The sequence below is a fragment of the Geospiza fortis genome, unplaced genomic scaffold (assembly GCF_000277835.1).
Source record: "Geospiza fortis unplaced genomic scaffold, GeoFor_1.0 scaffold361, whole genome shotgun sequence".
NCBI classification, from domain to species: Eukaryota; Metazoa; Chordata; class Aves; order Passeriformes; family Thraupidae; genus Geospiza; species Geospiza fortis.
The window spans coordinates 4,020,468-4,034,113 of record NW_005054356.1 but is presented as its reverse complement, the minus strand read 5'-3'; the positions used below and the strand labels follow the sequence as shown (position 1 = coordinate 4,034,113).

The following is a 13,646-nucleotide window of genomic DNA, read 5'->3' as shown; positions in this document are numbered from 1 at the left end:
GCAAGAATTCTTCAATGTCAAAGCTGCACAGAGACCTGGTAGTGACTGGGGCAATGGGAACAGAACAGAGTTCCATGCAATGGCATTAGGTTCTCCAAGGGTCTGAACACTTAGATGAAATATTTTGTGACCAAGGTAGCAATTGTGTTTTTAATGTGCAGAACCCAGCCCAGAAGCTCCTGCCTTCAGCACTGCCACTGAAGGAGAGTTGCCAGGTCCCAGCTCATTCAGAATCCATCCACCACATCTGAAGGAGTGGAGATCAAGGTCAGTCTAAACCTATGATTCAAACCCATCTTACCCTGCTCTTCAGGAAGAGGCAGTTTGAATGTAACACAATTTACAGCTAGAGGAGGGAACATACCTTGATCATCACTAAACTTTCAGTCAGGCAAGAACTGAACAAGATCCAAATCACACTAACTTGATAAAGTGCCTGTTGGATGTTTTTAGAGAAACTTCTTCACCCCAATGCAGTTGGGGTAACTCCTTTGCATCCAGAGCAGAATGAATTACTTACACTTCTTGAAAGGTGCAGAAGTCTGGTCTAACATGGTGCCAGGCTCCTGAAACGCTGGCAGGTGATCACTCCAACCCAGACAAGCTGTGACAGGCTGCCAGGTGTCTCAGGTGTGGGACTGCACAGTGGGTGTGCAACCACTGATGCAGCTCTTGCACTAAGCGCTGCCAGTGCAGCAATGAAAAACAGCAACAAGACTTGAACGTGGTTAGTATTATCCAACTGCTTTGTTATAAATATATTATATACATTCAAACATCACATTAAAATATTATTCCATTACACCAGAAGAGATTAAGGCTTTATATTATTTACAGAAACAAGCAAGCACCTTAAAAAAAATAAAAAGAACAAAACACCAGTCATTGACATTTCCCTTCTAACATTACGAGTTTGATACCTTGAGCTCTTGAATACAGCTATTTGCAGTGTGCCCAATGCTAGAACTATTTCAAACATTTATTGTCAGGGTAGGAAACACTTAATAGAAGACTCAGCAGTGAGCACTCCACACGAACAGACACATGTGTTGTAGGGTGCCCTCCCTCTCCTCAGAGGCTCCTGAAGTTGAAGGCTGATGCAGAAACTGCTCAATTCCATGTGGAGAGTAGAACAATTTTGTTTTAAGGGAAACTGAAGACACTTGAGGATTGGTGGCCCCTGGAGGAGCGGGATTCTCTGGTCTGTTGCACATGACATCAATCAGGCTGAACATGATAGTGAAGACAGAGCTGAACGTGGATCGATCACCGAGTGCATTGAGCAGTCATGATTTATAGGCTTCCATTGCTCCCCCCACTGCTCCACACAGCACTCCAACACCCAGTGACAAAGCTGTCACCTCTCCCTGCAGGTCTTAGGCAACGAGCTGTTTGGGAAGTGCTCAGGAATGTTGATACAACACACGTTTCCTGCTCCCCCAGTGCCCCTGCAGTGCCTGTGGCGTGCCCGTACCTCGCGGATACAGCGACGAAGCAAGTTCTAAGGTGTAAGCAGACATGGCTACACAAAAAGGTGCTCAGTGAGAGTAATCATCTTCATTTCAAGTATTGTTTTAAGAATTAGTTCTTTTCATTGTAGTCTGTGTTAGCACTTTTTAGTTTGTGCTTTAGAGTCTGTTATTTCTTTGCAGGTCTTGAATTTGGCTGATGGCTTTATTTTCTTTTTTCTTTTAAAAACAACATTGGCAACAAGTTAAGGATTGCAGAAGGCTGGCAGAAGTTACTTGATTTTCTGAGCCCATTTCATATCATCTGCTCTTGGCTTCTCCCCAGTAAGTCCTTGGATGATGTTCTCCAAACATCTCCAAAATCTTATCTTCTCTAACGGATAATTCAGCCAACCTAAGGGATTGCAAAGGAGAAGGAGGATTAGTTTGTCATAGCATCCAAACTTCAGTGGTTTTTTTAATAAGAAAAAAAAGCAACCAGCCCAATAGTGCTAATAATGGTCAGGCTTAAACTCTCAGGACATAGTAGGACTTAAAAATAGCTCTTTGGGTGGCAAGATTTTTGCTACCATCTGTCAAGTCAGGCTTCTTAATTGTACCATGTTTCTACATGACATTCTGCTAATGAGAATTAGATTTTTTTTCTTGGCAGAGGTTTCAAAACCCACATGAACCGTTTGTCGACGCCAATGACAGAATGAAGAACCAGAGTGGTTAATTTCCAGCTGTCTGATTAACTTGATAACTTATTTAGGATTGTGCAACACTGGTGACTGAGCATTCCCACCTGTACAGATATAAATGGAAGCTAAAGCTTTCTGCAAACCTGTCCACTCCTCTGAGTCAGGATGAGTGGAAGCTGAAAATCCAGAAGCCTGGCTTTTAGAAATGAGCATTCCAGAGCAGCCGCAGACATTCTGCTCTTTTGAAGGAACAGCAGCTTTAGTGAACAAACCCCATTAGTGGCCTGAGCTCACCAAGACCCCAGGCAATCAGATCTCAGCACCACTGACTGCTCCCTCAGGCTCTGAGCTCCTGCAGCTGATCACAAACCTTCCCCCACACTCTCTCTGCAAACCCCAGCAGCAGCTCTCCCAGGAGCTCTGAGAGCATTAATGCCCACCCTGCAGGTGTGCCAGCCGTGCTGGGCAGGGGGCATACCCGTGGTGATGCAGAAGTAGGTCTCGTGGGGGGACACGTGGTGGATCCTGTGGTGCTTGCGGGGCAGGATGATGTGCCAGTCCTGCAGGAACACGACCCAGCGGGGGAGGCCAAAGTACGTGTGCGACCACTTGTGGATCTGGTTGGTCATGGTTATGAAGATGATGAGGGCAAAGACGTAGCACTCCCAGGGACAGGTCTCACACAGGGCCTCTGCAAAACACCACCAGCAGCTGTGGAGGGCACACTTCTGCCAGGACAGCCTCCTGCCCAGCCAGGGCTGCCTGCTGCTGCAGGAGCTGACAGAGGCCTCACCAAAGCTGCTCTGGCACAAGTGTCACACGAGCCAGTGAGCCATAAGCAATTCCCAAATGTCACAAGACAGGCTGGGAAGTGCCAGAATCTGTCAACACACCATAAACAGGAAGTCAAACTGAGTTTACCATCTATAAAATTAATTTGACCCTTTAGTTCTTGACTTCTGCTTTTCACATAAAGTACTTGTGCACAGAGATGAAGCATTGTTTTGTGTTACACACTTTGGAGCAATGAGTTTCCCCAGATGCTCACAGCTTGGTCCCTCTTATAAAAAAAGTATTTAGCATAACTTCTAATCTTCCTTGCACAACTCTCCAGCCCCAGATTCTCTGCTGAGCTCTCACTGTGCCACCTTTTGCCACCACACCTCAAAGAGAAGAAAGTTTCCCTCCCTCCTGCCAGGAGCACCATGCTTGCAGCAGCTATTTCTTGTCATATCACATCCATGGATTCCTCCAAAATTCACATGGACAAATGTTCATTCAATAGCAACAAGAACACTAAATCCACAGCAGTCAGAAGTAGCAGCTTACCCGGGGAAAAAGACACAAATTTGTATGCCATGTTAGCCAAGGGGACCAGTGTCATGAAGCAGTTGTCTCCATTGGTCTCTATGAAATCATGCCTGGTGATTGCTGTGGGGTCAATATGGTGTTCCCTAAAGGGTCTGATGAAAGCCTGGGAAAACAATTGGATAAACACAATACCACACTCAATAATGGTCTTGGAAAAGAAAAATATTACAAAAAAATAACCTCAACAAACTCTGTCATACACTCAAATCTGATGATTGAGTTGAGGAGAATTCCATAGTACAAAGAATGCAAACAGGATTCAAACATTTGTCATGAGGACACTTCAGATCATGTGATTTACATTTGCAAGGCAGTTCAGTTTCCCCACACAAATCCAAGTTTTCTCTGTTTTTCAGTTTTCTTCTTCTAAATTTTCACTTAGGACTTTTAGTATGTAATCTTAAAAACAAAGCATCAGCACCCTAACTTCACAGGCAAAATGAGCCTGTGAAATTCACTTGCTAAGCAGAATCAACCAAGGAAAAAAAACCACTAAAAAATTAGGATTCAGCCTACCATATTTATGGGCTACAGATGCCAGCACTAACAGACTAAATGCAAATTAAGTGACTGGATGAAGCAGTGGAAGACAAACAGACTATACAGAAGTCACCTCCAGGAGCAGAAATCACATCTGAACACACAGAGCAATTGTTTTACTGTGTGGGGCACAGTTACTGATTTGCCTTTAACAATTCCAGCATGTCCAGCCTGTGCAAAGGTGTCCTGAGCTGCCTCAGCTCGTGGTTATTTAGTGCAGTCGCCAGCAGTAGGGTTTTTCAAAGTTATTTTAACTGTGGTCCAGAGATACAGGGGTTCAAGACTACTAAGTCTATTGAAGGTGAACAAAAAATCCAAACTCAACAGTTTTAATTCTGCTGTTGTAGTTTGTGTAACTCTGGATAATAACAAGGAATAGCCCACTTTTTATATAAATAATGATCCTTCTAATATTGCACTGTGAGGAGTAATTAATGGTAGCTATTAAGAAATTTAATTAAGAAAACAGACTGTTGCCTACTACAGAAGCCAGTGCACATTCCACTAAGCAGCTGGCACTTGTAGGTGCAGGTGTATAATACACATCAAATTAAATCTTCAGTCACCACCATTCCAATATCACTGTGCTACAACAGGGGCCCATAAAAGAGGGAACTGGGAAGATTCTTCCTGGAGCAGCCTCATGTTTCACAAATGTTTAGGAGTTCAGCTGCAGGGACAACTCTCCAAATCTGTGTTCCTGACTTTCTGAGCATGCACAGTGCCCAGCCAGGGTCCAACCCTTGTGCTGCCACAGGCTGTTCCCACAGAGCCTGCAGGGTCTGCAAACACTGGGATTGCAACACTGCCAGCCTCAGGCAGGTGACAGAAGGGAGCAGTGCCACCCCACACGTGTCCCCCAGGCCAGGTGCAAACACAGCCCTGCCCAGCAGAGCCCAGGCTGCGCCCTGGGCTGGGTGAGGCACAGAGCCCAGCTCCGCTGGGAGCACTGGCACTGCTGCAAAAGGCACTTCAGAGCTTCCTCGAGCTTAAGGAACAATCACAAACCTTTCCAACGATGGGGAGCTCCACAGATCCCCAGGTGTCTGCTCCCCAGTGGAACAGTCCTGAGAGGAAGTCGGCTGTAATAACTCCTGCAACTGGAATGAGAGAGAGACACAGTCAAACAAACACAGCATTTTACTGACTCAGTCACATCTATACTTATTTCAGAAGTTTACTTGTTCATCTGCCTCTAACTGAGATATTTACAACCCCGTGAGATCTACCCAGTCTGAATAAACATACGGCCAGGCAACTAGGAAAAAGAGTTAGCAAGACACCATTTGGACAGCAGCAATCTTCATTAAATCTGTATTTGTGTTTAGCCCATCTCCTACAGAACAGAAATACCTCCCCTAGTGGGTACCTTTTGCTTAGCTGACCCCTTACCTCTGCAGTCCTTCCCCTCACCTTTCATTTTCAGAAAGGGAGAAGAAATAAAAAAGCTCTTCTCCTATTATAAATCAGCCCCTGCTGTTGAATCCATTGTCCAGTTGGCCCAAACTCTTAAATGCAGCAGGAGACTCTTCATTCTTTATCTACCCCTTATTACACTGAAGACAGCTTATTTTCTAAGCAGTAGATTCTGTGCATTTGTTCTTGTTTCAGACCACACACGCAGGCTACAGCAAGGGCGGGTGGGACACAATAGCGTTTAGATCTGCTCCCAGCAGCTGAAAGGGCAAGCAGCCTGGGTTCAGGGGAAGATGTCCAAACAACACTTCTCTTTGCAAGACTCAAATGCCATTCTCGCTGAGGTAATGCCCCCATTAGCCTGCCTTGCCTCCAGCTGCTGCATCATCCCAGCGAAATAACTGCAGGAACAGCAACGCAAATTGAGGCAAAATACTGACAGCTCAATAGATGCTCCTCGTGTTGCTTGGATGTCAGCTGGTAAAGGGAAGAATGGAGAGTGCCTGGAGCAGTGCATTATACTAAAGCAATTGGGATAAAACCTAACTACCAGCAATCTTGTTCCAGCTGTGCTGCAGCAGGGTGTGCTCTCTCCTCTGCGCTCCTCTGTGGAGGGTGAGTCACAATGAAAGAGCAAGAGCTGCGCTGATGTTCCACAGAACCAGCGTGGTTTTGTCCTGTCCCCCGGCTCAGAGGGCACATCCCACTGATGAGCTGGGCTCAGCACCCTCACACACCCAGCACTGCCTTCACTGAGCATGGCAGGACCAAGGCACAGGAGCTCAGCTGCTGCCCAGAGGTGGCAGACGGTCTCGATGCTCTGTCATCGAGGCTGGGAGGGAGAGAGGAGACTGACAGCCCTGAGCACGGGTGAAATGTTAACCACACAGTCAGGAAAAGCAAGATAACCCCAGCTCAGGTGTAGAACTGCAAATGATAGATTCACCACTCCCCAGAAGCCAGCTCAGTGCAGCATCAGGGAACTCCTGACCCACACACATTGGCTGTCCCTCAGCTCACTGAGAGAGGGGCGAGGATGGGCCCATCCAGGGGTTATCCCTGAGGAGGAGGTGATGCTCAGAGCACATGAGCTGCAGGATTTGCTCAGAACACTGGGATTTTTTGGTTTGTAAGTAGACTGCAGAATAAGGAGGAAGGAAGGCAGCCCAGCACACAGAGAACCCAAAGGTGCACAAATGGACTCCAGCCAGTATCCAAGCAAACGCTCCACTGCCACACACATTTGCTGGAAATGCTGATGTGTCCCATTTCCCCACACCTGTGATCCTCTGTGTGGGCACCTCCCAGGCACAGTGGGGCCCTCAAACACCAGGTGCCTCTCCCCAGAGCAGGACACGTGGCTGCACAAGCCACTGCCCCAAACACACATGGACACAGGGCAGCTCTGTCCTGCTTGTGTCCGGCTCAGGAACCAGGGAATGTGCAGGGTTTGTGACTCAGGAAAGGACCCTCTCCATCTCTTCAGTGCTTCAGTCAAAGTGAGAGACAATCTGCAAGCTCTGCTCTTGTGGGTGACTCTCAAACCACTTCCCGTGGCCAGGCTGCTCCCAGGCCCACAGAAGGAGGAGGCCCCACAAGAGCTTCGAGACACAAAACTGCTGGGCACGTTTACCATTAAAAGCTGTACTTCACCAAAACTGTATGAGCCCAGCCTAAGCTCAGCTTTGTGCAGATAGAGTGATCAAACTGTAACCTGGAAGTCTTACACCAAAGTATACAAAGTTTCATATTCGCTGTAAAAATTCAGTTAGAGGCTCTGGAGAGGAAGAAAGCAGGATACGATGTTATTAAATAACTTGATGCTATTGTGCAACATCACCGGGAAGCACAGCCGTGTTTAATCAGCGGCTGTATGAACTGGTTGAACAGCATTAAATGGTCTGCATGGTTAACTTCACACAGAAAAGAATCTTGTTGGCTAAATATCAATATGCCAAAGTACCAGTTGTTTGTCACTTATGAAAATAAAATGCCTTAGTCACCTGGAGTTCCCATTGAGTGACTTTCAGTACAGAGAATGCAGGGGTTTGATATTATGGCAAGTTACGAGGCTAAGATTATAATCCCTGGACATTTCAATAAATTTAAACTGCAGCAGCTTGAAAGAGAAAAAAGGAGAGTTCATAAATTTGGCTAATAAAGCTGAGGCACTTTCAGTCAGAGCTGGACCTGAGAGTGGCCACAAGTGGCATCCTTGGAGCTGTGAGGCAGCAGGACGGGGACACCTGAGCCACGTGCCCAGCACTCACTTCAGCCAGCACTGATGTCTCCGGAGTGTTTTTTGTCCAAGGCATGCCACAGCTTTCGTGTGTTACACGCTCATGTCTGGCTCTGCAACGCAGCTGACCAAGGGCAGCCCTGCGGAGCTGCTGGAGCTTGAAACAAAGAGGTTCTGGGCCTTGACGAGATCCACTTTGTATTCTGAAACTGCACTGAGTGATTTCTTCCTGTGTGCTCTCTCTGGCTAACCCATAACGTCTGCAAAACTGAAACATGTACCTCAAGTGAGTTAAAAAAATCAGCTCCCCATCTTTCAAGAGAGCAGTAATTATTAATTGTAACTTGTATCATGTCACAAGATGTTCCAAAAGATATCTGCTCTGTGTGGGGCAGTTCCTAGGAATATAAACAGGTTACAACACAAAGTTAACTCTTCTTTTTTTGTAAGACTGCAATCAACAGTGCCTGTCATGAACCAATGTGGCTGCAGATAACAGTCACATGCCTGAAACAAGTCAACCAACTTGGAAAAAAGGGGCTTAAAACTCTATACAAAAATGGGAGGAAGGAGAGGAAAATGAAAACCAAGATTCATGCTGTAACTTGCCAAACTTTTTATCTAGATGTTATTAATATATGAACTCTATAGTCAGCTCATGTATATTGAATATGCTGGACATCACAAGCTCACCTGAAGGTATGAGGACTTTCAAGCCTGATATTACATGTTTTGGTGAGGCTTTTCTGCTTGCCACACAATAATTCCTTTGCCAGTCTTGTCCCTGGCACTACCAACCTTCAACTACAGTGGCAGAGGCTGCCCTGGCTCTGTGGCACTGCTGGGATGTTGTCCTGCTGCAGTGGGAAACACGGGGATGTTCAAGCCCCCTCACAGCCCCATCCCCAGCCAGGCTGCCTGACCTAACTGGGTGTTTATGTGCATGCAAATAAAACACCAAACTCAGACCTGCAGAAAGGAACAGCTCCATGGCTGCCCAGCAGCTGAGGATATCCAGAGCAGGGCATGACTGGAGTGAGCACAAGCCACAGCAGAAACCCATCCACTGCCCAGTCTTTTTCCTTTTTTTCTCACGGTGAGGAGGGAAGGAAATTGTCTCATCTCTGCTAAACCAGCCTGGAAGGCAAGCGAGTCCCGTGGCTCTTCCTGTGCAGCACGCTCATCTTTAGTCAGCAGGACATGACACAGCCTGAGCTGCTCTGAGGCGAGGCCACCGAGGTGTCCCCTCAGTGCTGCCCTCCCCTGCAGGCCCTGAGTGACTCAGCACAGCCAGGGCACCTGCGTGCCACCCGCATGCCGCCTTGCCACAGCGCTCGGGAGGGACACTCCGGGGAGGGACACTCCGGGGAGGGACCCCCGGGGAGGGAGGGCTGCCCCACTGCCAGCCACAGCAGGGGCAGATCTCTCCTGTCCCAGGAATCTCCAGGTTAAGGCATTTACAGTATTGCTCATGTTACAATTCCATGTGCCTCTAAAGGCACAAAGAAAGAGGCTGTGACACGGCCTTTAATGACACACACAGGGTTTAGGCTCAGTGGAGTGATGCAGAGTGTTCAAAGTGCTTCATTTCCTAAAGGAAAGCATGGATTTACACAAGAGCACACAGAGGGTCCCTGTGCAGTGAACAGGTCTGTGCAGCAGAACAGATCCAGCCCATTGGAACAGACCGACAAAGACCTGGCAGGAACTGGCTCTAGAGCTCTGTCTTTATTAGCAGAATGTTTGTTTTATGACTTCAGCTCAAGGTCAATATTCCAAAGAAGCCTGAGGGAAGCTGTCAATGGATCACACCTCACCCTGTGGGTGACTCAGGATCCCCAACTGTGCCCGTGGAGCTCCTCACGTATTTAGGAATCAGGACTTTTATGGATATGACTTGCACAATATGCAATAAAACCTAATACTCAGTGTGAATTACAGACATCATTCACACTTCACCTGGAGAAATAATGTATTGAAGGCAGCAAAACAAGATAGCCTGAAGCGCTTACTATTTTATGGCACTCATTTTTGTACACACTATCAGTTATTTCCACACCACTTTATTTACACAGAATCCAGATTCTGCTACTTTAATCATTCACTACTACTTAAATAATACTATCAGTGAATTGGCTGCTTTATCAGTTAAACTGGTAACCAGGATATCAGAGAACTCCAGCTTTTATCAACATTAACTTTGAGATGAAAGCCAGCTGCAAACAGATTGCACCACAGGTGACCCATCATTGCTGATTCCCTTGTCTGGCTCTGCCCTCATCCCTAAGCAGCAGTTCCCATTCCCGTGCCACGTTCTCTCCATTCCTCCCAGCACCTCCACCTCATCAGCTGAGAGCAGGCAACACTGAATTAGGCCAAGAGAGCTCTGTGACTCCCAGCGAGGACACTGCTGCCCCCAGCCCCAAGAGCCTCTCCACAGACACCAGGAATCCCCAGTCCCAGCTTTGGCAGGAATTCAGAGCTTCTGCTATGTACCACTGCTTGAACCCAGTGCAGTGTTTGGGTGGGGTTTGTTTGTTTAGTTTGAACTCATTAGCAATGCCCAGCACTGATGATGAACAAGTACCATTCTCTTCTAAAACACACACCCCACACAGGTTATAGGAAAGTTATTTTTTTCTGAACATTCTATCAGAATCCTTCACTGGTCCTTCCTCTCCTCCACAGAAGAGGTGGAATCAACTTTTCTTATACTCCTGGAAAAAGTCATCATTCAGGATAATAAAGGCCAAACATCACATCCTGACATGAAAGCACAATTCTCCAAAATTCTTGTGTTCAGTCTGCAGTCTCCAGAAACGAAGCCAGTTTGATGCCTCAAGCACCTTTTATGACATTTCCCTTGAGCTTTTGCTTTCTGGAAAGTTCTTGTGAATATTTTTGTCGAGCAATGTATTTTGCTCCCAACTCTGACCATTTTGACAGCTCTTTTCCTTCCCAATAGTCCTTACTCTTGCAGTGACTACACAAGAACACCAAACTTACTCAGCTACATCAAAACTTCCCCTCTGAGAGGCTGAGAAGCCAGTGAAACGTGAAGACAAAGCAGTAACACATATTGCAGAGGGCGTCAGTTTCAGAGGCTCAGACACAGATGTCCCTTTCCCTTTCCAATCGCAAGTCAAGCCTGAAGGATCCCACATCACAGGAGTCTTGCCTCGAGCAGCAGCAAACAGCTCCTACTTACATATCCCAACGAGGACCGAGGGCGTGTGCTCCAGCCGCAGGTACAAGAGGAGATTGTAAAAATTGAAGCAGATCAGAGAGAAGCATAAGATGACAGAGATCCATTCTTGTAGTCTCTTTCCTGTTGGAAAGAACAAGGGAGAAAGCATGTTTTACTTTTATCTGAGAGGACAATGTGAAGCCCGAAATAACAGAGACAGACCATTCCACTGCCTGGATGACTTGCTCCATTTGTCTGACGGGGAACTGAAACAGAAACTTATTTATCCATGGGAGGTGCACACATTTTCTTAAATGACATTCCTCTTCCCCGAGCCACTACTACCCTCTTCCCTCTGCCCTTGTCCAATTAACAGGGCCAAATCAGACACCATCTCACACTGTCCTAGTTTCCTTCTCCCTGAGATTGCTGGCATAAAGTTCCTCCATGCCACATCTTTTCTCAATTTGCATTTCATCCAATATTCAGTGTTGCTGGAAGGGCTGATTCTGGGAACAAATTTCTGGCCTCAAACATATTTAAATCACCTTGTGATCTGTAATATTTACAAGCTCTGAGATTTTGAATAAAGCTGTTGTACTAACAGGAAAAAGCACTGTTCTCACCATTCTGCATTTTGGTGGCCTTGGAATGGCTTGTCTAACGTCACAAGCATTCCCCTGAAGCGTCTCCCTGAACTGCTGTCTTGTCTGTGCCTTCCTGCTCCCAGGCAAACGCTGGCAACTCCCAGAAACTCTGAGCTGACAAGGGACAGAACAAGAAAAGAGAAAGAACTGGCACAAACTCTCTCCTGCACCTTGCTGTACCACTTTGTACCTCTATGAAAAAATCATTTACTGCCTATAAAAAGGGAACAGGCACATCAGAGCACGGTAACACTTGCACTATCAGGTTAGCACAGAAGGCTGCCCTGCTCTTCACTGCTGCATCCCCACGAGGCACCGAGGCAGAGCCCAGGGAACACTCAGGGTGAAACCTGCAGGATTAGGGCACAGAAACAGACCTTTAATACCCAAGGCCAAGAAGATCTGAGCTGTCACCAGAAGGGCCTGGGCTGCAGGCAGCTCTTAATGCCCCCAGGAGCTGCCAGGCCAGTGCCTGCTTGTTCTGGGGGTCAGCCAGCACAGCCTCCTCTCGCCCAGGGCTCCCTGGAGCCTCACCCCACAGCCCCTTCCCCAGTGCCTCAGGCAAAGCAGAGCAAGGAAGGCTCAGGGAGGGCTCCAGAAAGGGGCACATTCTCCCCCAGGAGCAGAGGCACACTCAGGCCTGGCATGTGCTCAGCTTCTGTCCTACTCCTCCTCTCTGCTGACCTAATGCCTGATCAAATTTCTCCTCCTAAATGCTAAATCAAGTCCTCCTTCTCACTGTACCACGCAATGAGCAGGGAAAGGAGGAACATAAATGCAGGATCAGTCTTATCTCCAACGTGCCTACAAGGCAATATTTGAAAGTGTGAACAAAGACTTTGGCAGGTCAGTTTTAGACGTTCTGGAAGGGCCATGGGTATATAAATTAACACTGTCTGCAGTAGCAGAGGAGAGAATAGTAAAATTAAATTAAGACACAAGAACAGCCATATTTGACAGCAGCATCAGGTCACAACGTGGGTGATTCTATAAAGAGGTCCCTGGAGTAATGAAAGTAAGAGTTAATTAACACTCGCTTCCTTCATAAGAAAACCACACCCTGATTAGAGGAGCTAAGTGGGTAGATCCTCGTGGAACAATTAGCTGAGTGCTGGAAAGGAGGCTGGCAAGTCCCCCGAGCTCAGTGTGTGCAAACACCTCTGTAGTCTGAACACAGGGATCCAGCATGGCTGTCGAGATATCCAGGTTCAAAAAGGCAGCCTCAGCTCTGCACTGGGAAGGCAAATCAAGGAACTGAGTCAGCGCTGATAACTTGTGTTTAAAGGGCACTCAAACCCCAAAGCCTGTGAAGGAATGAACTGCCAAAGCCACAAAGTATGTGCTTCAAGAAACCAGGGAAATATTCCAGTCATGTTCACTCCGCACAATTCAACGCAAGCCCCGTTCTTATGAATTCAGAATTTGAACATGATACGCTTCCACCATAATACATATTCTGGCATTGCTTATGTAAATTATTTATGTAATTCCAGAAGAAACCTGCATATCTAATACACCCTCAGCTCCCTGATATATCACTGTACATGTGCTACAGCCAGCGAGAAGGGCAGCAAGCTCTTCGGGGAGGGAAATCTTTTCCTTATAAGCCAGAGCAGTGGTTAAGTCAGTGAGTGCTTTTGTGTAAAGCACAGGAATCAGTCCCAGTGGCTGAAAGGTGTCATAAAGGACCTGCTCCTGGGGAGCAAAAGAAACCGAAACAGGCAGACTTGCCCCAGTCACACAAACGAACAAAGGCCTTGGACTTCTTATCATCACTTGGCTCGGTGTGAGTAAGATCACCTACTTGTGCAGGAATTGCCTTGGATGTGCAAGCTGGGCTCAGCTGATCTGCTGGAAACCACAAGACACTGAAAACACACCTTCCCTTCCCTAATTCTTCACCAGAGAATGGATTCTCTAGGAATGGCAGGAATACCCAGCACTGCTCACACTGAGCAGTGAGCTAAAAACAAATTATGTTGGTTGTTTTTACAAGGAGTTTGCAATTATTTCCACAGCGCAGCCAAACAGCCATTTACTGAGCACCCAAACGCCCACTAAAGCTTGATGAGGAGTTCCAAGGTGCAGGAAGAG

The 13,646-nt window shown here is 46.9% G+C and overlaps 1 protein-coding gene across 1 annotated transcript in view; it reads right to left on the bottom strand.

Moving 5' to 3' along the window:
• The window catches only part of LOC102031723 (transmembrane protein 189), a 25,374-nt gene extending 13,818 nt beyond the window's left edge, over positions 1-11,556 (bottom strand). The window contains exons 1-5 of the mRNA XM_005423689.2: positions 11,532-11,556; positions 10,927-11,046; positions 5,072-5,163; positions 3,482-3,626; positions 2,631-2,843 (exon numbers count right to left, since the gene is read on the bottom strand). Coding sequence (XP_005423746.2) covers positions 2,631-2,843; positions 3,482-3,626; positions 5,072-5,163; positions 10,927-11,046; positions 11,532-11,541 — 580 coding nt within the window. The 5' untranslated portion in view covers positions 11,542-11,556. The remainder of the gene's footprint in view (positions 1-2,630; positions 2,844-3,481; positions 3,627-5,071; positions 5,164-10,926; positions 11,047-11,531) is intronic.
• Between the last annotated feature and the right edge of the window lie 2,090 nt (positions 11,557-13,646).